Source organism: Pipistrellus kuhlii, unplaced genomic scaffold (assembly GCF_014108245.1).
Source record: "Pipistrellus kuhlii isolate mPipKuh1 unplaced genomic scaffold, mPipKuh1.p scaffold_m20_p_6, whole genome shotgun sequence".
Classification (NCBI taxonomy): domain Eukaryota; kingdom Metazoa; phylum Chordata; class Mammalia; order Chiroptera; family Vespertilionidae; genus Pipistrellus; species Pipistrellus kuhlii.
The window spans coordinates 13,544,486-13,569,406 of record NW_023425562.1 but is presented as its reverse complement, the minus strand read 5'-3'; the positions used below and the strand labels follow the sequence as shown (position 1 = coordinate 13,569,406).

At 42.7% G+C, this 24,921-nt stretch overlaps 1 protein-coding gene across 5 annotated transcripts in view; it reads right to left on the bottom strand.

Moving 5' to 3' along the window:
• SETBP1 (SET binding protein 1) overlaps positions 1-24,921 on the bottom strand; it is a 322,623-nt gene that overhangs the window by 136,452 nt on the left and 161,250 nt on the right. For 4 of the 5 annotated variants that reach the window (XM_045574534.1, XM_045574531.1, XM_045574532.1 and 1 more), the window contains exon 3: positions 19,251-19,319. In XM_045574534.1, coding sequence (XP_045430490.1) covers positions 19,251-19,319 — 69 coding nt within the window. The remainder of the gene's footprint in view (positions 1-19,250; positions 19,320-24,921) is intronic. The other variant, XM_036417510.2, reaches the window with a different exon arrangement.

Sequence of the window (24,921 nt, the reverse complement as noted above, 5' to 3'; positions counted from 1 at the left end):
GGGCTCGATCCCCAGAGGAGGTGGGGGGAGCATGCAGGAGGCAGCCAATCAATGATTCTCTCACATCATTGATCTCTCTCTCTCTCTCTCTCTCTCTCTCTCTCTCTCCCTCCCTCCCTCCCTTCCTTTCTAAAATCAATAAAAAAAAAATTCACAATCTGCTAATGGATTTTTGGTCTTAATTTGGGAAGTACAAAACAAAGCTAAACCTCTTATACAAGAAAAAAAGTGAGCAATTTTATTTTTATTTATTTATTTATTTATTTTACCTTTTTTTTTTTTTTTTTTTTACCACTACATGAAAGACAGTGGTGTAAGAAGAGATCATGAGACTGACTGGGGGTCATTTCAATTGACCATGGTTTGTGCACACTTAGAAAGCAGGATGAAGGCTCTGGGCCGTTTGAATCTCACCTCTCCCAATTACAGTTGTATGAACTTGAATAAATTACTGATCCTCTCCATGCTTGAATTTTCACCTCTCTCAAATGGAACACTCATAGAACCTCCCCTGGAGGGTCATTATGAGGATTTGGTGAGTTAGTATAGGAAGAGTGCTTAGAACAGCGCCAATGCCTGGCCTCCAGGAAATAGTCAGTAAATGTTATCTGATATATTTTTTAATTGAGGTAATAGCATCTGTCCTAATTGCCAAAACTTTTCACTTAGGTATTTTGTTTGTCTTTAAGGATATGAGAAGGAATGGAATGGAGAGAAATGACTCAAAGGTGTTCTGGGAAAAGGACTGGTGATGTAATTTGACCGCAAGCTCTCGTTGAACTAGCAATGGTTTCTAAAGTAGTCATCATAATCCTAGATGGCAGAAGTTGAAGTAGAAAATGTCAATGGATACTGCTAACATTACACCATAATGTTACACAACTAGAATACTGTGTCAAATTCTGAGAACCTTGCTTAGACTCATGGAGATATCAGAAGTGTCTATTATAGGAAAAGGTTAACAGAGCTGGGGGGAGGTGGAGATGTAACATTTAAGGCTTGACAGAAAACAAGAAGTGTTTGGCTTGGAGGTAGGAAAACTTAGGGCAGCCTAGATGACTGCTTTCAAATGGTTGAATAATTACTGTGGATTGGGAAGAAAATTTGCATAGGAGTTACCATAGAACCAGTAGATAGGGGTTTCAATGAAATCTATTTGAACTCGATTTAGAGACTAATTTCCAAACAATAAAAGCTGTCTAGCCACAAAATCAGTTGTTTGGCCCCTTGGAAGCTCTCCATCACTGGAAACATTAAAGCAGAGATGAGATGACCCAGTAGGTAAGCCTAAATGAATTCTTGAATTCGTAGCAAGATCAAGTCAGACAGAGCTCTTTTAGAGCTAAAATTCTCACACATAAATGGGTTTTAAAAGGCCTAAAACTATGTACATACACAGCAACATTACTTCAATGCTGGCTGCACGTCTGAGGCCCTAGAAAGTCTGTGTACGTCCTCCAAAAACATTTTGCTTCCTATTCATAACTCCTATAATATGACCAGTCCTAAAGTTCTTGATTGAAACCAAATGTGGGCAGGCGGCTAACACCTACAGACAACACAGCTAGATCTTGGTGCAATACAACTTCTTGTCTACAGTAAAAAGCCAGTGGGGTTTTGCTTTTTTTATTTGTAGTCCTTTTATAGCATACAAACAATTTAGAGATAATGTAGGCTCTGTGTAAACTCCTCTCTCCCTCTCATGCCTAAAAACTGTCAAAATGTTTAAATGTAAAAGGATTACCCAGGATTCATTTTATGAGAGATTTGAGCTTAATTTCTGCTGTTTCTTCTCACACTAGCGTACCCATGGTTCCCTCTCCCCTCAGCTTTGAGTCTGGGATTCTCATCGCGTAGGTGGGTTTGATTAATATGTCTGTCGATCATGTGCAAACTCCTTTGAGAAAATGAAAAGCAATGTTCAAATGTTCAAAAATAATGTCTTTTACAGTTCCCATCTTAAGACATCCAAAATAAAAGTCTCTGTGAAAAAACATGTGACCTAAAGAAAAAGAAGAAAAAAAAAAAGCCTCCATTATATAGAAGCAAGATGTCTTGGCATTTCTGAAGCAGGACTCTGAAACAGTCAGAAAAACAGGGAAAGAAAAATGGAAAGAGACCTGGCTTAGGGTGGTGAACATATAATACAATATACAAATGATGTATTATAGAATTGTAACCCTGCAACCTATATAATTTTATTAACCAATGCAACCTCAATAAATTTAATTAAAAAAAAAAAAGAAAGAAAAGGAAAAAAGATGGAAGCCTAATCTCAGTGCCAGCTCTTTTAAGAGGGTGGTCAGTGCATTCACACCTGGGAGACGCTGTAACTCCCCCTTAATGATGCTCAGAGGTGGGTCTCTACAGCAGACAATGACCTAAGCAGCAACAAACAGTATTCTTAAGACTTCAGCATATACTCATCAAATGACTGGGGCCAAACTGAGCTCCACAGAAAAAGAAAACAATCTAACTAATCAAGTATTTAAAAAAAAAATTTTTTGGGGGGGTGGCTGTTTATTGGTTTTAGGGTTGATTAAGGATGATAAATAAGACTTCAATGATAGATCTTAATCTTTTAGAGGAGTAATGAACATCTAAGTACAAGGTTAATCTTTTGATTCTTCTCTTTGTAGCTTGGAAAGAAAATGAAACTTTTGTTGATGTTAATCCTTACTGGAGGATATTTTTTCCATTGATTTTTAGAAAGAGTGAAAAGGAGGGAGTGTGGAAAAGGGAGATTGAGAGGGAGATTGAGAAAGAAAGAGAGCGGGAGGGAGGGAGAGAGGGAGGGAGGGAAGGAGAGAGGGAGGGAGGGAAGGAGAGAGGGAGGGAGGGAGGGAGGGAGGGAGGGAGGGAGGGAGGGAGGGAGAGAGAGAGAGAGAGAGAGAGAGAGAGAAAGAGAGAGAGATGAGAGAACCTCTAATGGCTGCCTCCTGCACATGCCCTGACCAGAGATGGAACCTGCAACCTGAATATGTGCCCTGACTAAGAACCTGAATTTGCTGTACCACACTATGCAGGGCAAAAAGAACAAAAACATTTTTTAAAGCCACAAAGACTTACTGTTGTCCCTGAAAATTAATGAAAAAATTAATCTTTCATTTCATTTTGAAATGCTGAATGGGAAAAAGGTGGGAGGGGTGTGGTTTTAAAATAATGGAGAAATACAATATTTTTTAGGAAACATAATCAGCTTTCAAATCAATGAAGGCCTATTGGTAAATGAAATCAGTTTGCTGTTTTTCTTCCAAAATAAAAAAGTATGAGAGATAGAAGTTGCTTTTTGCTGGTGAAGGGTCAGGTGTGTTGACAGTACACTTCGCACCTCTGGGAGGAAAGCAGTAGGCACTACTTGGAACACAGACCAAGCTCTCTCTCTAGTCCTCAAGAAGAAGGTCTTAGAATGAAAAAAATTAGCTGACGTAACTCCCAGAAAGGACTGTTTGTCAACTATTTCTAGACCCTCTTTCTTTGCACCTTTCTCTTGAACATCCATTTCCCTTTCCATTATTATCTATGCTGCAAACCTCTGGATAAGCTGTCAGTGGCATCAATGTTATTAATCTTCAGTGGCCAAGTCAATGACAGTCATTGCTCATAAAAGTTCACACAAGGGATACACATAATAGAGGGGCATTAGGCCTCGAGTAACAACGTAAGTCTGAGGAAATGAACAGGCTGATTGTCACTGCTTTAATAAAAGCACAAAGCTCCTTTATCTGCTATATAACTTTTTTATTTTGCACCAATGAGAAGTCTATTGCTTTTGGTACCAATTAAATTCACAAGACTTCAGGAAAGATAAATCTTTAGCTAAAGAATAGAGAGAACAGAATCAACTTTGAAGTACTACTTCTTGACATCCTATAAAAAAAGGTTCCCCCAAGCACTGACCAGAACAAAGGGACCCATATGTGACATCTGATGAGCTGTTCAGACTATACTTTCACACAGGTGGAGCTGAGTGGCTCACAGGGAGGTGAAATCCTGGGTCAGAGCTGGGTTCACTCTACTTCTCACCAACTGAAGCGCATGGCTACAGGCTTGTACAACTCGACTCGGTGGCAGCTTGTGTGTAAAAATCAATCCTCTTTCCTGTTAAAATAGGACTAGTATCCAGACCTAGTCCAAAGAAAATGGGGTGGCTGGCCTGCCTTTCATCTGAAATGAGGACTGGATACTCCTCAAATGTGTAGGTTCCTAACATGAGCTCAGAAAGTGATATTCCTTCCGTGTTAGTCCATATCTCTTCTAGTTTGGCTCTACTGCCTTCTCCCCAATACCTTTATCTTCCACCTACTGAGCCTTTGTGTATTGGGGCCTGAGTTCCTGGCATTCAAGTTTGGATGTCCTCTGCCACTCCTCTATGTGATCTTTGACCACTTCTGTTAGGCCTTTGACATCCTCCTGTTCTGCACCTGTCTAGATAAGCTCTGGGCTTCCTGGATACTGTTGGCCCCAGGCTCATTATATTTTCTGCCTGTGATTTGTTCTGGTGTCAGTGGTCAGAAAATTTTACCCATTTTGGTTGCTCACCCTAAAATAACTGATCCTAGCCATTCCTAATTCCTGTCTTCTTATCCTGAAGACCTGCCACAGCCATTGGCCTCGGCCTCAGCCTTTGCTCATTCCTTTCTGCTTTTGCACCACGTGAATGCAGCGGAGAACAGGGGAAAGCCCTCTGCTCAGTCATCTCATTATCAGAGCAGTTTTCTCTGCCCTAAGGGTAGGCGTGTCTAGTCAAGAAAAGAATTCCCTGGTAATCTTATTCACACTCAGAATAGCTAGAGAGAGCTGTACACACCTGGTGGGCTGGATGGGTGTGCCAACCAGGAGACTGGGGACTTCCCCAGCTGTGAAAAGCAGCCCATTGGATGAAAAGGGTATAATTTCTGTGTGTGAATGACTTGTGGCCTCAGAGGAATAGTGCCGGATTCTCTTCAGTCATCAAACACTTTCTAAAGGCCCACTGGGTGCCAGGTACTGCATGAGGTAAGAGACTTAAAAAGCCTTATTTATTTATTTATTTATTTTATTTATTTTTAATGGGCACCTACCTTGTATCAGGCACTTTACATCGATTGTTTCTAACCCTTCCGGTAACACTCTAAGGTAGTTCATTTCAGGCCCCTCCTTGACAAAGAAGAAAACTGGAGCTAAATAATTTTCTCAAGATTGTACACCTACTAAAATAAAGAACAAAATCCACACTCAAATCTATCTCCCCTCAAACTCCACATTCTTCCCAAATACTCCATGGTAACACTGCTCACGCATTCACCAATTTATTCATCCACTGGTCAAGCGTTTCTGAGAGCATACTGCAAGTCTGGGTACTGCTAGGTTCAGAGTGAACACATCCTTCACCAGAAATTAGAAGATCACTTTGGAGGAGCTCAATGGGAAGCTCTCTGGGGCTTTAGAAAGCTGTCATTTATATGTGACAGCTTTTAATTAACATAAAGATAATAGTAAGAGGTTCAGTCCAGTAACCTTTCGAAAGAAGAAGTGGTTGCCAAGTTTATGAAACTCTCAAAGATGAGGTTTTCTCCATATTTCTCATTGGCACTGAAGTGTATGAGGAATTGGATACACTTGAAAGGTGACAGGGCTCTTCCTGCAGAGGCACCTGTAGAGATGAGAGGGCTACACATTCTAACTACCCTCTTTTTATTTTAAATTAAAACCACTTCTACATAGGAGTATAAAAGTACACTATCCAACTAGGAAAAATACGTAAGCATCAAAACCAGAAATGCAAAAAACTTTGATACAAGTGGGTTGAAGAACATCCTAGACAGAGTGAAAAAATATTTAAGTAATCAATGTCTCAAGCATTGAGCTATGGAAGGAAGAGTTATGCCTGTTCTTAAAAATCTTCATTTTTATTCTCTACAGCCTCTGAGAGTCTGACCTCTACAGGAATGGGAAAGAATGAAATGGAATGGAAAAGGATAAAATATCGGAACTAGAAAGCCCCGTAGGCATCATGCAAGCACACCCCTTCGTTTGGAAGCACATCCCACCATTTGGGACATAAAGGAACTGGGACACCGCATGACTGGCACAGCATCTGTGGCTGCTGGAGGTTCAGATCAAAGACTCATGGCTAATTTGACTGCACTTGTGCCAAACAGCCATCTGAGCCCATAAAGAAACAGACACACACCTAGGCACTGAACTCCTGACCTGAGAGACTCAGATTCCCAGGTCAGTTATTTTGGGAAAGACGTCTTCCAGATGCCAGCAGGGTCTAGTGTAAAGGGCTGGAAAAAAGTTTTATAGGAACAAGAGTATGTATCATCTTTTGGCAAACACAAACACTTATTTCCCTAATGGCATACTTGTGAATGACTCAGAGTTGCTGAGGAGGTTCCAGTTCCATTTTCCAATGACCCTTTTCTTTTCTTTTTAATTGAAATTTATTGGGTTGAGATTGGTTCGCAACACCATACAGTTTTGAAGTGCACAACTCAATAAAACGTAATCTGCACACTGCATTGCCTCAAGATAAGCTTCTTTCCATGCCCATTTACCCTCTCTTTGCCCACTTTTTCTGGTTTCTGAATCTACAGTGGGTTTGAAAGTTTCTACATCAAGACCCAGTGCTACCATTATAAGGACCTACTGGGTCCTTCACCTGTGCAGAGTGTTTGCGTACAAGAGGTTTCAGGGAAAGAGGAGACACACAGGGTGCAATGACTTGGAGAAATGCCAGGCTGAAGAGTACTTATAATTACATTTACTGAGAAAGTGCATGGTTCCACGTGAAAGGCTAGGTCCCTTACATTTTTCTTTAATCACTCTTACACACTGTGAGGTGAATATTGCTCCATCCATTGCATGCATGAGAAAACTGAGGCTCAGAGAGGTTATCTAACTTGAATAAGGTCACACAGCTCTCAAGTACAGAAGCTCAGATTCAGTTTCAGGTCTGGTACCTGCCTTCCCATCAGATGCCAATCAAAAGCACCCAGGGACTGGGTGTTAGCAAGGTACCTGGGAACAGGCTTCCATTGCTGGGAAGCACTTCCTAAAGAAACTGGAGTGGCCTCTTCAACCAGCTCCCATTGCTTCTAGTTTTCCTTTGGGGAATAACTAGTTTAGGAGAATTCTAAATATCTTCTATAGGTAAAACAGGAATATACAGAGATGCCACTGGTACACAATACCACTACCTGTGTCTTTCAATCTGCAGTCAAGAGAGCTCTGAACAAAGGGGAGAGGGGCTTTAGAGTCTGAAGGTCTTAGTGAATCCCTGTTGTCACTTTACCACTAAACTGCTGGGGACATTGAGCAAATCACTTAATCTGCTTCCTTCTCTATTTTTTTCTTCCGTAAATGTAGGTAATTTTCCTCCAGTATTTCACATGTTTCTGGTGCCATGAAGTATAAGAAGGTAGACAAAACTTTTACATAAATATAAGCTGTTTTATTGCTTTTTATCCAGTCTATGGGATTAGAAAAGGACCCTATTCATTCCACAAGTGCAAGGAATGAAATGCCTTCTTAAAAGTCTCTGTGGCTATAACTTTTGGCAGATGGTCCTGTAGCTTATAGAGAGCCATTCAATACACAGCATCCTGATTAGCTAATGTAGACGGATGCATTTGCAAGGAAAGTGAAGTCACTAAGATTGGCAGGAGGGTCAAGTATCTTAAAACCCTGAATAGTTTATGATGCAATGAAAAAGGGTATGATAGAGGAAGATGGGGAGGAGTGTTTGCTGCAAGGGAAGGGTTTGTTTTCATGGCTGAGCTATGTTAGTGATTCTGAGCCCAGACTCCAGGGGCAGGCACACAATCACAGCCATTGAGGCTGCTCTTGACCTTAGGACAGCTCCCCTGCTCATGGCGGTGCCATGTCACCAAGCCAGGGCTGTCATCTGGGTTCACATGTGAACACATGAATCACCTGCAGTCAAGGAGGTCCCCGAATCCCTGAAGAGGAGGCCAGATGATACAGTTCCCTTTGCCACTGGTGGTGGAGTAACTGATGCTCAGTACACATGGCAGTATTTGACGCCCTCACCTCCATTGAATGCTGACTGGTTAATCTTGTGATTTCTGAGGGCCATGTCTGTCCCTGGGGGTTTGCAGGAGACAAGCTCTGCCTCTTATCTGAGAGCCAGGAGTGTTATCTGAACAGCTGTCATCTGCAGAATGGCTCGTGTCAAACCAAATGCACTGGTTGAAGTACATCTTTTAGGGGAAACAAACAAGGGTAGAGGCATATCCACATACACTAATGTGCATGTGCGCGCGCCCGCGCGCGCACGCGCACACACACACACACACACACACACACACACACACACACACACACATGAAATGATTAGGTGCAAGGCTGCTGAAGCCCAGAGCATGAGCCTGCCATACTAACCTGCTCCTCTCTAAACCTATCCCTAGTCCCTGCCTAATCTCACGTCTAACTTCCTGTCTGAAACAGGACCTGCCCTGTTTGGTTTTGTGGACAGGAGTCAGCAGAGGCTGGAAAACAGAAGGCTAGTGAGTGGTGAGCACCGGCTTGGAGACAATGGCATCTGCCTTTGAATTGGGAAGAATCCTTTCTTCCTCAGGCAAAGGGGCTTTATCCTGGGCTACTCCAAGGAGGAAGAGGCAGGTTAAAAAATAAATAAATAAAAAATAAAAGATGACACAAAGGTTGCTTGTCACAAAGCAGAGGGAAGAGAGGAGAATAGCTTCCCATTGTCCTCCAGGCGCTGGCTTCAGATGACAGCTGAGCACAAGTGTAATCAAATCAGCCTTTAACTCTTTCCCGGCATCCCCAGCAGCCACACACAGCTTCCACCCCAGCTGTCAGTCAGGCCAGGCGCTCCGTAACGCCCATGATTAGCACCTTCCTCAATGGAGAGAATCACAAACTGCTCCATGTAGCTGGAACCACACACCCATTCATTTCCACAGGAATTTCCAAATGCAAGCAGAAAATGAATGTTCCTGTATACTTTCCAAATGTTCTATTCCCTGCTCAAATGTCTCCTTGTCTCTTATGACCTCTTCCCATATTTGAAATGATACGTATGCTTGACATCCAACCAAAAGATTCAAAAAGGGAGACAATGACAATCCCTGCTTTGCCCCCACCACCACTGCCACCACATTTGTCAGTATTTAAGGCTTAATGAACTCTTGGCGCATTCTCTCTTCCCGGCTTCATGTTTGTTGTTATTGTTTAATGGTGATCTTGTACAGGGCTCCAACAAGCCAAGGAGAACTGCTCGTAATCAGAAATATATATTTGCCAGTTGGGTAATCTACAGAGAGTACATCTTTTAGAGGAAACAAACATGGGTACTTTCTGTAAGTCACTAAATCACTAAGAACTACCACACCCAGCTGCTCTCTTTGTATTTTCATCCAGAGCATTCTCCAGTGAGAGGGGACACTGGGTCCAGCCTGCCCAGCCCACTCCTGCTCCAGGATAATCTCCCTCAGCTGTGTATGAATCTGGACTGAGGGGAGGAGGCTCAGGGCTCCAAGCCTGTGGGTGCAAAAGATTCTCTACAAATGCACATTCAGAGTAAACAAAACCCATCAGGCCCCTGCAAGAGTTCGCTGCCTGATTGTACTAAACATCTCAATGGACTCTACAATTGGCAGAGTAATTGGCGTTATTACAGCTGATGGGGAATTTCTGATGCTGCCCAAGCTCTCCTTTGAAATAATACTCAGCCATTTAATTTGTCCAGCTCCCATGTAGCTGATTGCTCTTTTCTGCAGGCATTTATCAGGAATAAAATGCAATGTCTCTCTAGATGCCTGCCGGCGGAGATTTCACAGGCGTTTCTTTTTCGACATTCTCCCCACTTCTCTTAGGATCCCATGTCTCAGTCACCTTTACCAGGACGCCAATGAGTTAATAGGCTTGAGGCCGGTGAACCACAGTCTGGTTTAACTCTTAGCTGTGTATTTCTAGTGCCAGTTCCAGAGCTACTTGAACACTCCTACTATAAATACCATACAGCATTGGTGAAAAAAACGTAAGCTTAGAAAGATTTGGTTGCCCTAAAAAAGGCTCACAAGAGTTGATAGCTCCAAAAATAAGACAAGTAATATAGAGACATCTTCATTATAACCACAAGACCAGAAAGCATCAGGGAAATAGTTTGGATAATTGCATTTCTGTTTGGGGGATCCATTTTCACCCCTGGCATACACACATCTCTGGAGTGGACCCTACAAGTATTTATGAAGCATCTACTTTTTGCTGGAAGCACACAGATTCTGTTTTTTATATAATGTTCAATCCCCATTCCTCACTTTGACATTTCTGTTCCTACCCAGATGAAGGGTGAGAAAGCCCAAGTTCACCAGCTGTATTTTCTCACCTTAGAGTCAAGGCAGGCTTTTAAGCACAGACCTTGCATTCCCATCAGCAAGCTATCTGCCGTGTCCACATTGTGGGGATGGACTGCTTACTAGAGATAAGAGTCCTGCGGCCAGGATGGGTCCTACCTGTAGGTACCATCTCAGTGCAGTGGTCCACAAAATCCAGAACCCACATCCTCCTGAATCACCTCTGGTCTCATTTTTTAATACAGAAACAACAGAATTTATGAGTGTAAAAATCATTATATAAAGTCACCTAAGTCCCCAAGCCTGCACACAGTCTCCTGAACAGCACCCAGATATATGCCCTTAGTTCATTCCTCACTAATTTTCCTGGGCAGTGCATTACTGTGCCTGTGATTCTTCAACAGTTGGAGCCAAAGTGATGTACAGAATTAGGTCGAGATCAGTGAACCCAAGACAGTTGGTTCAATACTCTGGTGGCTGAAAAGCTCTTGATACATTTGTTTAAAATAATTTTTAATACTTTCAAGCTAGTCCTCCTCCATAGTAAAGAGATAAAATGTTAACAGATGGTAAGGGAAGGAAGCAATCAATGAAGGTAGTGGTGGGTGTTCTTATTTCCCAGTCAAAAAGTCCCTCTCCATTCCTCATCCACTCTCGTCCATCTCTGTCCTCACCATCCTCTTTGAGGGTCACTCTCACAGGGTTGCAATGTCTGTCATTGCTCACTTCGACTGGCAAATGTCATTAACAAACTGATGGAAGACCAGGCAGGATCTAGATTTTTGTTTGTTTGTGGTTCATGTTTCTTTTTTCCTTCATTGCTAATCTCCAATCTAGTTATACTGTCTTGGGAAGCTGCCATTTGTGCTGTAACCCTGACTTCAGTGGTCCAAGTTGAATTTCAATTACATACCTTTTAAGAACAGTAAGAATTATAGTGTGTATTTAGGAAGTGCTTACCATATGCTAGACACTGTCTTATGAATCCTCCTCAAAACCCCATCAGGCATGTACCCTTTCACTAATGAGCAACAAGGTCAATAAATTATGAAGGTCACACAGTATACAGCAGACCTGTGATTCCAACTTTTTGGTTTGATGCCAGAATCACTGCTCTTAACTCTTACATGATAAAGTAATGGGACATGTTCTCTGTGCTAGTGAATACAACAGGGTGGGAGAAATCTGTGTTATGTTACTAAATGGGCATCAATTTTTACTATATATAATGATCTATGATGTCATAGAATTTTCTTGTCTAGTGTGTCACTAGCTTAGGACACCTGTTGGAAACACAGTTCTGCCAGAGGATCTGACACACATTTTTAGGAAGGTGGGAGATGAAGAAGGAACATTATGTGTGGAGCTGGAGAGGGAGACAGGGGGCAGTCATTATCAGGGAAATATCAGAAAACCGTGGTGGAGGCTGTTGGCAGTCTTGATACAGTCTCCAAACAAGCAGATGGCTGGAAGGTGCCGTTGAGAGCTGCAAGCTGTTCCACCAGGAGGGCCCCTCTCTTGTGAGGGTCTCCTGACACCTCTCAATCAATCCTTTTGTTTGGTACGAGATGGATGGAAAGGGGTTGGGTAGATAGATGGGTGGGAGGACAAGAGGGCTGAAGTGTGAGCCAGGCAATAGAGTTGGAAAGAACTTAAAAAGCAAGCTTGCTTATTTGTTGGAGAGATGGGCCTTCTTTCTCAGGAGGTAGATTTGAAACTACCTTGCTAAAGCAATTATGAAAAAGATACCTTCTTTCAAGTCTTAACAATGGTCTGCGAATTTGTATTTTCTGTTTGTGAGTCATTCCTTGACCTAAAATGCATAGAACCAAGTTATATATTATATTAAAATGTAGACACAAGGTGAGCTGACTCTATAACTCAATCTGCTTATAAACATATATCTGAGATTCATCACAAAACATCAATAGCTTCAGGCCTAAGGAAGCAGAATTGCAGGATGGTTTTTAAGAAGCAAAGATTGAGACCTCTTTACCAGAAGGATGGAAGGGAAAAACAAGAATAGAAACTAGACACATGAAGATGGTGGAAAAAGTCACAGGTTAATTAAACTTTGGGAATCTCAGGGGATAATAGAAATCATCTAATGCTGCACTCGGAAGCTAAGTTTTTTGTTTTGTTCTTGTTTTAAATGAGGAAACTATAGTTGAAAAAGAAGAGGATGATATTCAAAGTGAATCCCCACTGTTTGTCCTCGATTCTATTCTGAAGAGTTGAGCTTAACTCAGATTTAAAAGGCTAAATCATTTTTGAATACCCTAGGAGACATAACTTTATTGATTCTTTGATAAAGTAGAAAAATCTCTTTGTGTGTGAATAACCCTCCCAACACCCACCTACCAACTTCTCAGGCATGAACTTCTACACATTCCTTTGCTTAAGTTGGGTTCATGTGCACGCAGCCCTCAGATGGTCAGGACATCTTAGGACGAACAAAATAGTCACTAAATTCTAAAGAGACTTTGTATCCCAAGAGAACTTATTAAAACTTCAGAATATCCCATTGAAAGGTCAGGCCCTCTGGAAACACCTACGGAACTTCTCTCTCTGCGACCACATACCAATGCTGGTTTTTAAAGAAAAAAAATCCACTAAAAACACTGTCAAAGCAGGAGGTGCTAAGAACATATACCTGCCGTATGAAGCTGTAAATTTCCTGTAAGAAGAATTAATAAAATCAGTTTGGGTTTTAGTGCTGGACATGTGAGCAAATTATTTTTGTTAAAAATGGTCTACTACTGTCACAGATGTCCAAGTTTAGAAAGAAAAATAATTAAGTGGGTTGCCTTAGAAATTACGGGAAAAGATTTCTATTTTGTGTAGGTTTCCTACAAATAACCAGAAAGACACCTTTATAGGTCTTGCCATTTTTATTTTTTTGTAGGGGGAACACTATTCATAATACAAATATATTGCCATGAACTCACAGAAGGCAGCAGAGAAAAACAAGAGTCAAGATCAACCCTTTAAATAAAAATAGGAAATTGCATAATTAGAGCAGAACGTCTCAAATGGTTTTTGGTGAATGACCAGATGTGTTTGTTTGTTTTAATCTTCAATTTACTTGGCTAAAACTCTATAAGGATAAGTAAATAGGAAAATGACCACAAGCATGGATATCATAAAAATAGCAAGTTGCTAGAAATGTTTCTAAACGCTGTTTCTAGACATATCTCACTATTAGCCAGTAACACACACTTGACTGGCTGCCACTGGTCTGCAGTCCAAGCTCTGAATGGTAGTGAATCAAAGAGCAAAGATGCATGGCAGCAGATGGAAGGCAAGTCGAAGTAAGGCCTTGAGAAAAAGGTATGGATTTACTATGCAAGAAAGTGAACAGAGCATGAAGGATCGTGGAGATCAATCTCTCTCCTGATGTCAAGGGAATTAGATGCATAAAGCTGGATCTTTTTGGATATCTCTTAGAGTCCAGAAAGAACGCCCAGATGTCCAACAGAGGAGGCCATATACCCAAACACCAACACTATCTTGTTTAGGATACTGGGCAAATCTCAACAGTTGAGTGGGACTAGCAGGGGATGAGCCATGCATGGCCACATTTGCTCAGCTTGGACCCTGGTTTCCTCCTCTGTGAAAGGGGAGGAGTCAAATGTCTGATAAGGGGGTTGGAGTTGGGTTTATGCTGGGGACAGGTGAAGCACATGCGCAATCTTGACACAGGGGAGACACTATTTGAATTTGAAGCCCTTTACCTTCTCTCCCTTCAAGACTTCCTCTGTATTGCAGGGTGTTTGTTTTGTTTTGTTTTGTTTTTAGTGTATTGCTTAAAAAAAAAAAAAAGGAAATTATGAGGTTGATTTACATCCTGAAGGTGGGGGGAAAGGGGAGGGAGCTTCTAAAACACCAATATCTGGACTCAACCCAGACTCATTCAATGGGATTAGGCTCCCCCAATAGTTCTTATCTGCAGTTCAGGTTGAGAACCACAGCTCGGGGTGCTCTCTCTCCTCTTCCAGTTTTGAAATGGATGGAGGAGGTAAGCAAGCATCATTGGTCATAGCAGGACTTCCTTAAACACTGTCTTGCTCTGGAATGGTTCTTCACCAAATGGTAAAGTAGATATTATGTGATGAATTCAAAATAAGCCAACCTGTTTTTTTTCATTGTTGTGTGTCTTAGATGAGAAACTACATGGCCAACCTCTGCCTCAGCTCAGTTTCCTCCTGTGTAGAAGGGGCAACTGCCACCAGGGTTCTTCCATTGGGAGTTTGGGGGGAAGGGAATGAGAGCAACAAAAATTATTCGCCAAGATGGAAAGATTCAAAATGCTCGGCATTAATCTCGTCTACCACTCTGAAATGCATTAACTGCTTTTTTTCTATTAGAACCTGACAAAGGTTAAGAAAATTTAGGATAATGTACACAAGTGAGGGTGAGGTTGATTTTACTGGTCCTATCAGTGGTAAGTCGGGTTTTAAATGATCATATCCATGGGGATACTCTCTAGTTCAAGGTGGCATTACTAAAGTGGTTAAGAACAAAGATGTTGGAACCAGACTGCCTGGGTTCCAATTCCAATTCTGCCACTTAGGGGCTTTGTACATAAGTTCCCTGTGTTTGCTTGTGATAGGGAGATAGTATTATTGCTGATTTCACAAAGGCCTTGTAACAATTAAATGAGATGATGCATGTAAAGTTCCAAGAATAATTTCTCGCATAAGCACAGTTTTCCTAAGTCCTCAGCATATGTACTCAGTCCAAGGCACTGTGGGCAAGTACTAACACCAACCCCTGACTCAGCAGGACTGAGTGCTCTGGAAAATCCAGAGCTGCCATCTCAATCTTTAAAACTGTTGGTGATGAACTTGTTGGCAGTGGGTGCCCATGTGGAGTAGAGTCAGATAGTGGTGGTTCCGTTGAAAAGACAGATCAACCCTAGATGAACAAGCAACCTGGGAACTCATTTTTTCCTGAAAGAAGTACTGTTTTGGGAAGTAGGAGAGGACCAAATGATTCTGCTAGTGGGGAATAGGTTTTTTGCAAAGTAGCTTTCCCAGAATGGTGGCTGGGCATGTGAAACTTGCATCTGAGATTGGGCCCCACATGGTTATTTATTCACCACATCCCAACTGGGACCCTTGTAAACAGAGGTGCAAATGCCTCTGGGCACATCCACAAGGGCACCCTACTACAGCATTTAAGCAACCATCACATTCCTGTAGGAACTAAGATACAAAGAAGGATTCAATGCCAAGAAGCTGGGATGCTATTTGTGTCCTGGTTGTGGGCCCCGATCTAGCATTTGCCTTGGATCAGTCCCGCAGAGCTCAGCCTGCAAAAGGAATGGAATGTCTAACAAGAGGGGAGTGGTAAATAAATGACGGTACTAGCAAGCGGACAAAAATAGCCAGCTGCTAGAAGATTTTCCAGTGACACGGGAAGCATGCAAACAAACAAGAAAGAAGGTAACAAAATAAAGTACGTAAAAAATGATATCAATTTTCAACGGCCCATCCACGTATAAGCCTATGTGCATTAAAGATTGTAAGACCACACCCCCGAAATGTTATTATCTACACTTGCATCAACAAGATATTGTTTCTTATTTTTCCCCCAAATTTCTTTAAAAATTCTTCTTTTAATTAACATCCATTACCACACATTTACAATTTTTTCCCCCTTGGGATGAGACTTTTAAGATCTATTTTCATAACAACTGTCAAATATACAATACAGTATTATTAACTATAGAAATAACAATGGTTACCATGAAGTACATGCCCAAGGCTTATTTATTTCATAACTGTAACTTTGTACATTTGACCACCCTCACCATTATGAATTTCTCCAGGGAACATGGATAGCTTCAGTATTGAGGGGGAAAAAGGATAAAAAGAAACATGGAGAAGAAAGCATATGATTGTTCAACTTCTGTGAAATGGAAGAGATGCCTTCTTTTGCTCCTTTTGGGACTGGAGAGGGGTGGTCTGGCAAAGGGAGATGAAGGTGGTCATTTTCAGTCATCCAAAGCCCAGAAAGGAGGGACTCAGGGGTGTCTGCCCCCTCACAAGGCAAGAAGAGGGTTTTGATAAATGAAAGATGTGTATGGGGGGAACCATAAGGAAGAGAAGAGTCTGCGAGGTTTTGATGTGAATTTCATAAGCTCTTTCATCTGTGCCTTTAAAACTTGTTGAAATAGTAGCCACCTGTCAGGCCCAGGCCTTATTCTAAGAGACAGTCCTACCCTCTGTGGTCCAGAGGCCAAGCTCACCGAACTCCCACAGCAAACCACAACCTCAGGATCTTAGCATCAGCCATCAGCCTACCTGCAGAGCAATGTGTTTACTCCACCAATGAGCAAGGTATCCTTGCCAACCAACCATCCTGGGAAGAATGGCAGATAGTCTCTTCCTTACCTCCTCCTTTCCTCTGGAAACAGAAAGGAGGACAGAGACAAAGAGACAAACGGGTCTAGCCTATCTGAGTTGCCCTTGTCCACATTTTCCAAGCTGAGAGTCATCTAAGATTAGCAAGGAAATCATGACAATTTTCCCTAAGAGGTTGCAGCAGGATCAGGAGTCAATGGAAGAAAAAAAAAAAAAAAAAAAAAAAAGCCCTTTACAGGCAAGTGATTAGTGTGAACGGTATGAAAGCTTATAAGCTTGATTACAGTTTCCCCAGAGAGGGGTCCTCAGCGGATCCCTCTCTCTAAAGCTACTGATGGTTCCTGGAAGGGAACAGACCCATGAATTATTGCGAACTTCCGGATGTATGGGACTCAGCTTCATCTGAAGCCCAAAGAGAGAAGGAAAAAATAACATCAGAAGCCAACAATTTGGTGCTGTGGGGCTGGGAGGTGGGGGTGGCCCAAGCACATGGGCGGTATGGCTTCTCTTTGGAAAAGCACCCAAAGGGTGGTAGTGACTTGATACACATCCGGGCCTTTCTGACGCAGGAATAACACTTTAGAATGAACTCTGATTGGGGCATTACGCACTGGCCACAACATTCCCAGGGCTTCCTGGCCTCAGGAACACGCGCCCTGAAGAGTGAAAAATGTGGATGGATGCTCCGAGCTTTGGGAGGCTGACATACAAATGGGATAATGTGGAAAGGTCAGACAGAACCAGGGGAGTGAGCCATCTGTACCAGCAACTGTGGGCTGGTGGGGGGAGCAAGGAAGCTGCCTTTCTTGGATCATGGCCTTGCATGTTATAGATGCACCCAATATATCTGACTTTTGCTTCTCTTAAAAATTCAGTTTAAATAATCTAGAAATGTGGCATGACAAGCATGGAGAGAAAGATCATTTCAGAAAGCAATAATGCCAACCTCTCTTCCCCCCCCCCCCCACACACACACATAAACACGCGCACGCAAACACACACCCCTTCCATAAACTCAGTCTCCACTGGGTACCCTTTGTAAGCCTCAACAGAACATGACACAAAGCCTTTCCCCTTTTATAAATCTTCAGACAAAAATAAATCACATGCTACTGTGTGTGAGATAGGTGGGATGTGGATAAATGTTGATTTTCTTTTGGTTTTGACTGGCATTCCCTGAGCTCCCCTGGAAGTTTATGTGACTACTAGAGGCCCAGTGCACAACATTTGTGCACTCAGGATGGGGGGAAGGGTCCCCTCAGCCAAGCCTGTGCCCTTTAGCAGTCCAGGAGCTCTCGGGGGATGTCCGACTGACAGCTCCTGTCATCACCACTGTGCTCACCAGCCATCAGCCCGGCTTGTGGCTGAGTAGAACTCCCCCTGGTGGAGAGCACTGACGACCAGGCAGCAGATCCTGTATTGAGTGTCTGCTCCTGGTCGTCAGTGACCATCATAGCGACCGGTCAGGTCATTTTGCCATTTGGTCGATTTGCATATTATCCTTTTATTATATAGGATGTGAATAAGGAATTTAATTAATGAGCAGTTTTCCATAGTTGACAAATAGGCTTCCTGATTACTTATTCCTAAGCCTCATCACATCCCTGACAGAAAGATCAAGAAGCTGTAAATGGATTACCCAAAGAGTACAAGAACCACCTTATTTGAAGCACCAATAAGGCTCGCTATTCTGTTCATTCTCTCTTTGCAGCATCTCACTTCCCTCTCACTGATCCTGTCTCTACAGAGCATACAGCCTCATTGCAGGATCTACTTCTCTTTACTTCCATGTGCTGGGACCATGGGAAACACACAGACTGTGTGTCCAGTATGAATATTGGTGCTTATCTGTGTGTAAGCAGTAAGTATATTTCTAGAGACAGGGAGGGTTACTGCCCATCTTCCGTGCTGTCCAGGAGTTCCCCAGGGAGCTCTTGTCTGGGCCCTCTTGCAGTTTACTCCATGGTGACCTCCAAACAGCATTCTGGCCAGAGAGAATAGTGGCTCATTTCCTAACCAAGATCAGCAAAACTAAACAAGATGGGCTGGAGTCGGAGATGAACTCAGTTGCCAGACCAATGACTGCAAGGCATGTGCACACAAAGATTAAATAAATGTGACTATCCTGTTCTCCACCCCACTCCCCCCCCAAAAAAAAGGGGGAAATACAGGGGAATACAGCAGCCTACCCCATCTTCCACTTCCTTGGTTTAACCAATTTCTAAATGAAGTCACCTACCACCACACATTCCAAGTATGTTGGTGTATGTATCTCCCCAGTATAAAATATTGAGAGAGAGAGAGAGAGAGAGAGAGAGAGTGCGCGAGAGAGAGAGAAGAAAAATGTGTTTTGGTCATGAAGAGATGAGAGAGGAGCTGGAGGGAGAAGACAAGCTACCAGGTCACTGCCAAGGTTGGCACTTTGAGTTAGAGAAGGTGGAAATATGTACGGGGGGGGGGGGGGGGGGCGTTCCTAACCCGGTGCCAACTTTTTATTCATAAACAAACTGGAACATTTCACTCTCCCAAACATCATGAAAGGATCAGTGGAACTTACCTGTGGCTGAAATCCTTTGAGGTCGCTGGCTGCAAGGTCACTGGCTGCAAGGTCCCTGGCTGCGAGGAGCTGGAAAAGAACAAAGGAGTTTTCCTTAGTGAGACTTCTCAAAGTTTGCACAGACTATCCTGAAGATGGCTGATCAGCAATGGACTTACCATAAACTAGATCTGGAGCTAAAGAAGCAGAATTGCTAAAGATAGGAGTCAGGAACAGCAACTCAAAGATCTTCTCATCTTGTGGCCACCACATCTCTGACTGCACTGTCCCTCTCTACTGCCTCCTACCTTTTTCATTAATGTCCCCAATGCTTGAATTAGGGATCATGGTCTATGGAAGGACTTCAGCAGATCTAGCCTCTCTGAAATTGTAAGTCCAATTACAGGAGTCTAGAGATGTATATACTTCTTAGGAAGAGGGTACCTGACTTCCTTCTTACTATAAAAGTAGCCAGTGATACCAAAGGCCTCCTTCTCCTTTCCCTCCCTCGTTCCCTTCTCTTCCTCCTTCTTTTTTGTTAATCACCCCAATAAAAATGACCTTTTTCCCTTCCCAGCTACGTGCGACTCAGTTTCTCTTTATCATACATTTTATTTTTTTCCTATCTATTTATATATTCATAGCTCATGCCTCAAATTATCATGCACAATAATTTGGGTCAAAAGTCAAGTTCATCTACAATATTTTTCTGTATCTTTGTGTTTAATCAATAGGACAGGGTAGCCCAGCCAACTTGGCTCAGTGGTTGAGCATCAACCTATGAACCAGGAGGTCACGGTTCAATTCCTGGTCAGGGCACATACCCTGGTTGCGCGCTCCCCAATGTGGGGCATGCAGAAGGCAGCCAATCAATAATTCTCTTTCATGGATGATGTTTCTGTCTCTCTCACACTCTCCTTTCCTCTCTGAAATCAATAAAAAATATTTTTTAAAAAATAGTAAAGGGTAAAGGTGAGGTTTTAATATTTTTGCATCCTCTCCAAAAAGCACTTAGTTGACTCATATGCTTAAATAATAAAATAATAACATTCTGTATTTTTGTGCAAAAATGCTAAAAAAGTGTGGGGTAAAGAAAAAGGGCAGATTATTATTTTGATTCAAGGAATGTGACTACTAGTTTTGTTAGGCCTGGAGAGCATCTGGGAAAAATAGGAAAGATTTCATGTTTGCTGTAACAATATTATGTTTGGTTCGAGAGTGAGAGGGAGCCATGCTGGACTCCAGGCCTCCAGCCTTCAGAAAAGCTCAACTGGGCTTTTCTGGCTTCTCTAAATGTCTTTGCCAAAAATAATGGGGAAGGGTGTTAACGCTGGGACAGAGCAGAGAGGAATAGGAGCATGTCAAAGCTGTACTTTCTCCCCACACCCAGGCCTGTGGATCAGCTCTCCATGCACAAGGTCCCATGAGAAGATGGCACCATCTGACAGAGAGCCAGTTTGGCTCCTCTGATGGCAATGCAACAGCCCAACAACAAGCCATGAGGGTGTCTGACTGAACACTAAGGGCCAAACATTATGGGACTTACTTCCTGCCTTTAAAGAACCTACAAGTTGGCCAAAGGATAAGGCATTACATCAGTGTGAGCAGAGTGTAGTAGGGTGTAAGCATAAACATATGGAGGTAAATTAAGAAAGATCAGGGTGGGGTTGCTTAAATAAGAGAGTTTGAACTGAGCCTTGAAAATGGAAAGGTGGCAGATCGAGGCACCTGATGTGGGGCAGCTGCAAGAAAAGAAACATGAAAAAGGGACTCCCAAGTCCCAGTAAGCACCCGTTGCATTTGCATCTCCCTATGGCCAGCCAGAGCACACATTAAGGGGACAGGAAGGAAGGCATTATAATGCATTTAAGATCCAACCCCTGGGTGCCCAGCACAGTGACTGCTTGCTGCTCTGTACAATTTTTCTTTTTTAATCTTCACAACTTCATCAAGACATAGAAATTAGCTCCACTTTATGGGAGAAATTGAGACTTATAGAATTTAAATAACATTTTTTAGGTCACACAGGTAGTATAGATATTTGGGAATTTAAATCCAAAATTATATTGCCCCAAGCTCATCCTATTTTTTTTATTGTACCATGCTTCTGATTTATAGAGTATTGGTGACAACTCGCTGATGAGACATAGCATAGGGAAAAAAGATGAGTGCCAGACTATTAGTCAAGTGAACTACAGGCAGTAGCATAAAACATGTGTCCCCATGAATGACTTTTAACTGATCCTTCCTTCCAGACATTATTTTATTTAATTGGTAATGACCATCCACTCGTCAGATCTCGTAAGTACAACCTAAGCTTCTAAATTGAGCAGAGCACAGGTTAGGATGGAGTTGGGAAGGAAGAATAGAAAGGCTAGGATGGGATATGGGTTTGAGAGTGATCTTGTTAAGGACAAGGCCACCAATACGTGTTAGCTTATAGGAACCAAATCTCAAATTCTCCAGGCCCTTGCAGCCCAGTGGGCAGGGACTCTTCCACCTCCTTTTAATGTCGTTCAGCAGGTAGACAGCAAGCATAAAACCAAAGGTCTAGTTCCTCCCAGTTCTGATGCTGCAACTGCAAATCAACCACAAGGGTGTTCAAAGCACCTTATCAAATGCGCTATTTCCTCATGCCAGTGGTTTTGGACTTGAGAAATAACCAGATCCATTTGTTTGATTGGTAATAGAGATGTGGCATTTTTGGTTATTATTCATAGTGTCCCTAGCTCAACAAAGTCAGGATCTATCCCTGGAACTATTAGACCTTCTTTTCCTTTTCTTCAGAAGGACTCAGATGCATGCAATTTAGTTCTAGTTGTTTGAAGTTCTGTTTTGTGCTGTTACATGTATTTTTTATTTTCTGTTTCTTATCTAACAAGACTGTGCCCAACAAGACCATTATTACTATCTCATGTAACCTCTACATTTCTCAAAGTACTGAGGAGTCTGGACATATAATTAATCAATAAATACATATTAGTCAAATGACTTTAAGGGAAAGTGGTGAGTACTGTCAATGGTGGGGAATAGAATGACTAAACCGTTGAGCCTGCAGAAGATAGTTGTGAGAGAAGAGGATGTGGCACTCAGCATCAAGAGTATTTCCTACCTGAAGTAGGCACTCAAACATGTGAATGAATTAATCAGCAATGGGGACACTTTTCTCTATCCACTGTAGGTTTTATGAGAGAATATTGGCTTATACATCAGTGCAGAAGTCAAAGGTTCAACTGAAGAAAAGACAGCATGAAATCGAAAGGGGATGGAGAAAGAAGGGTGGGGGGACCCTCTTCCTGTGAATGGAACAATAAAATGTTCAATGGCCCCATTGCAGTTCTGATGTGTTAGGACCAATTTAATTGGTGGGTTGGATGAGACAGGGAGGTGGTATCAAGGTACCTTGTAGATCCTTAACTACTTATTCACAATCTAGAGTGCATCTCAGATGTTATCTGACCTGGGAAATAACCAAAGGCAAGCCTGTGACCTCCTCTCTCAATAGTTCCAAAGAATAGCCTTTCCTCACCATCAGCCCCAAATCCCTGCCTCCTGGCTCCAGGATTTAGCCATGTTCCATCCAACCGCATGAGCTCTTGATCGAAACAGTCTCTGCTCCTTGAATGCTCTCCTTTTCAACTGATTACTCCCTAGAAGTCCACACATTCTGCACCGAGGAAAGGAAGGGGCCGTCCTCTGCACTGAAGCCGGTGCCCAGATGTGCATTAGAAATATAGCTCAGGAAGTTCTCCTATATTCAAAACTGCAGACCACCGAGATCTATCTGGTCCTCAAAACAGACTTCCACTCTTACAGTGTCAGGACCTGAGGGAGACAATAGAAGGTCCCGGGGTGGATGAGGAATTCATTGTGTCCCAAGAGAGCTCAGGAGCCCCCTCTGCTGGGGGACTGGAAGGAGGGAAGGTGGTGTAGCCACCATCTCAGACTAGTCCCACCCTAACACAGCCAACTGCTGGCCTCCATCCTGGAGGTGAAAGAAATGTGCTCAAAAATCCAGGGGAAACTGAGGCAAAGACAAGCAGAGATGAGCCTGTTCCTCCACAAAGCCACGGACCCAAAAAGCACAGGTCCAGACCTTCTGGGCCCCTAACTGGACCCTATTCTCATTCTTCCCATTGGAAAACAGCTTACTGCCTCACTGTGTGGGGAGTGACCCAAAGCAGGGAGGCAGAGAGGGAGGGGAATGCAATCTGGTGGGCTCTGGGACTTCAATCAGGCTGATGTTAATGAAAGGTTAAGGTGACTTCCACCAAACAATAGGCTCTGGAGCCACCAACCATGAATAAGCCACAAGTTTACTGGGACCAATGTGGTAAATGTGGAAATTGTAATAAGGAAGGTAAAATGTAACTGATAGGGAGCTTCTTCACAGCGAACGTGGAATATCGCAGCACAAAGGGGCATCCATTGGGCTGGGAGAGGCAAAATGCATGTCCTACCCCTGGGTCTGCCTCCATTCACTGATTATAAGCTTACTTCACCTAGTCAGGTCTTATTTTAGCACCTATAAAATGAATCCCATATTCCCTCTGGCCCCATACCTCTAGAATCCCAAAATGGCCCTCTCACTTCGAAACAGACTCTCTGTGAATAAATAGTTTCCTCTATTTCCTCTTCTCCAGCAACTCCCCCTTCCCCAAAACACACCCCTCTAAGAGGCTGTCTATACTTTCTGGGAGAATTCATAATCAAAAGGACAGGAGGGAAGACAAGGATGTTGTTCTGCGCCCCATTATTGGTGTGCAAGTAGGAGCTGAGATAGATGGTCACCTGGACTGCTACACAGTTCACTGCCTTAGTGAGGCTGTACTCACATCCATATTGAAGCAAAGGGTAAGAAACCTTACAGTTCAAAAGGCCTTGGATCTGACTGTCAAGGCATTTGGGATAGGTGGTGAGGAGGCCACACAGTCAGCTTCCCACTAGGCTAAGGGGCAAGGTGCACACTTGAAGATGCCATCCTCGCTGAACTGAGTCCTTTTGCTAAGTCTCCTCAGACTCATGGACTTTTAAAGGTTAAACCTGAAACCACTGAGAGTGGAGGCAGGCTTAGCTTTGGGCTCCTTCCCAAAAAGTAGCAAGCATGACTAATAATAATTGAGTATAACTCCCGGCAAGCCTGGTCTTGATGGCTTATATTTTTCTTTTGTTATTTGTTAAATGATGGGGTTCTAATGTTTACAGGTGAGAGCTGTAACAAATTCCCCTAGATATACAGCCAAAAGAGCTTTTACCTTTTTTTTTTTTTTACTGTTTTTTAGTTCTATGAGTAACCTTGTACATATAACCCATGGTCTTATGGTGGGGTGGATATTTGGTGGTTGTCCAAGCTATTTCAACTTCTGGGTGGGAATGCCTTTCATCTTTCTCCCAGATTAGAGCTGCAACTATGAGAGTTGATGAAAGAAGAGGCCTCTGATTGCCCTAATCTAGAACTCACCGGGACAATGAGTCTTGTTTTATGTTATTTGAACCTGGTGAACCTACAGAAACTCACCCCGCCTTTCTGAAACTTCTCAGTAGAATTCTTTTTAAATGCCTCGTTCCCCAGACCAAGAAAACTGGATTTCATGGAGGGCACCCGGTGTAGTGTTGGGTGGGACATTTACAAAGATAAACCTGATATAAGCTGGTGACATGGGAGTTCAAATCCCCATTTATTAAGTATTTT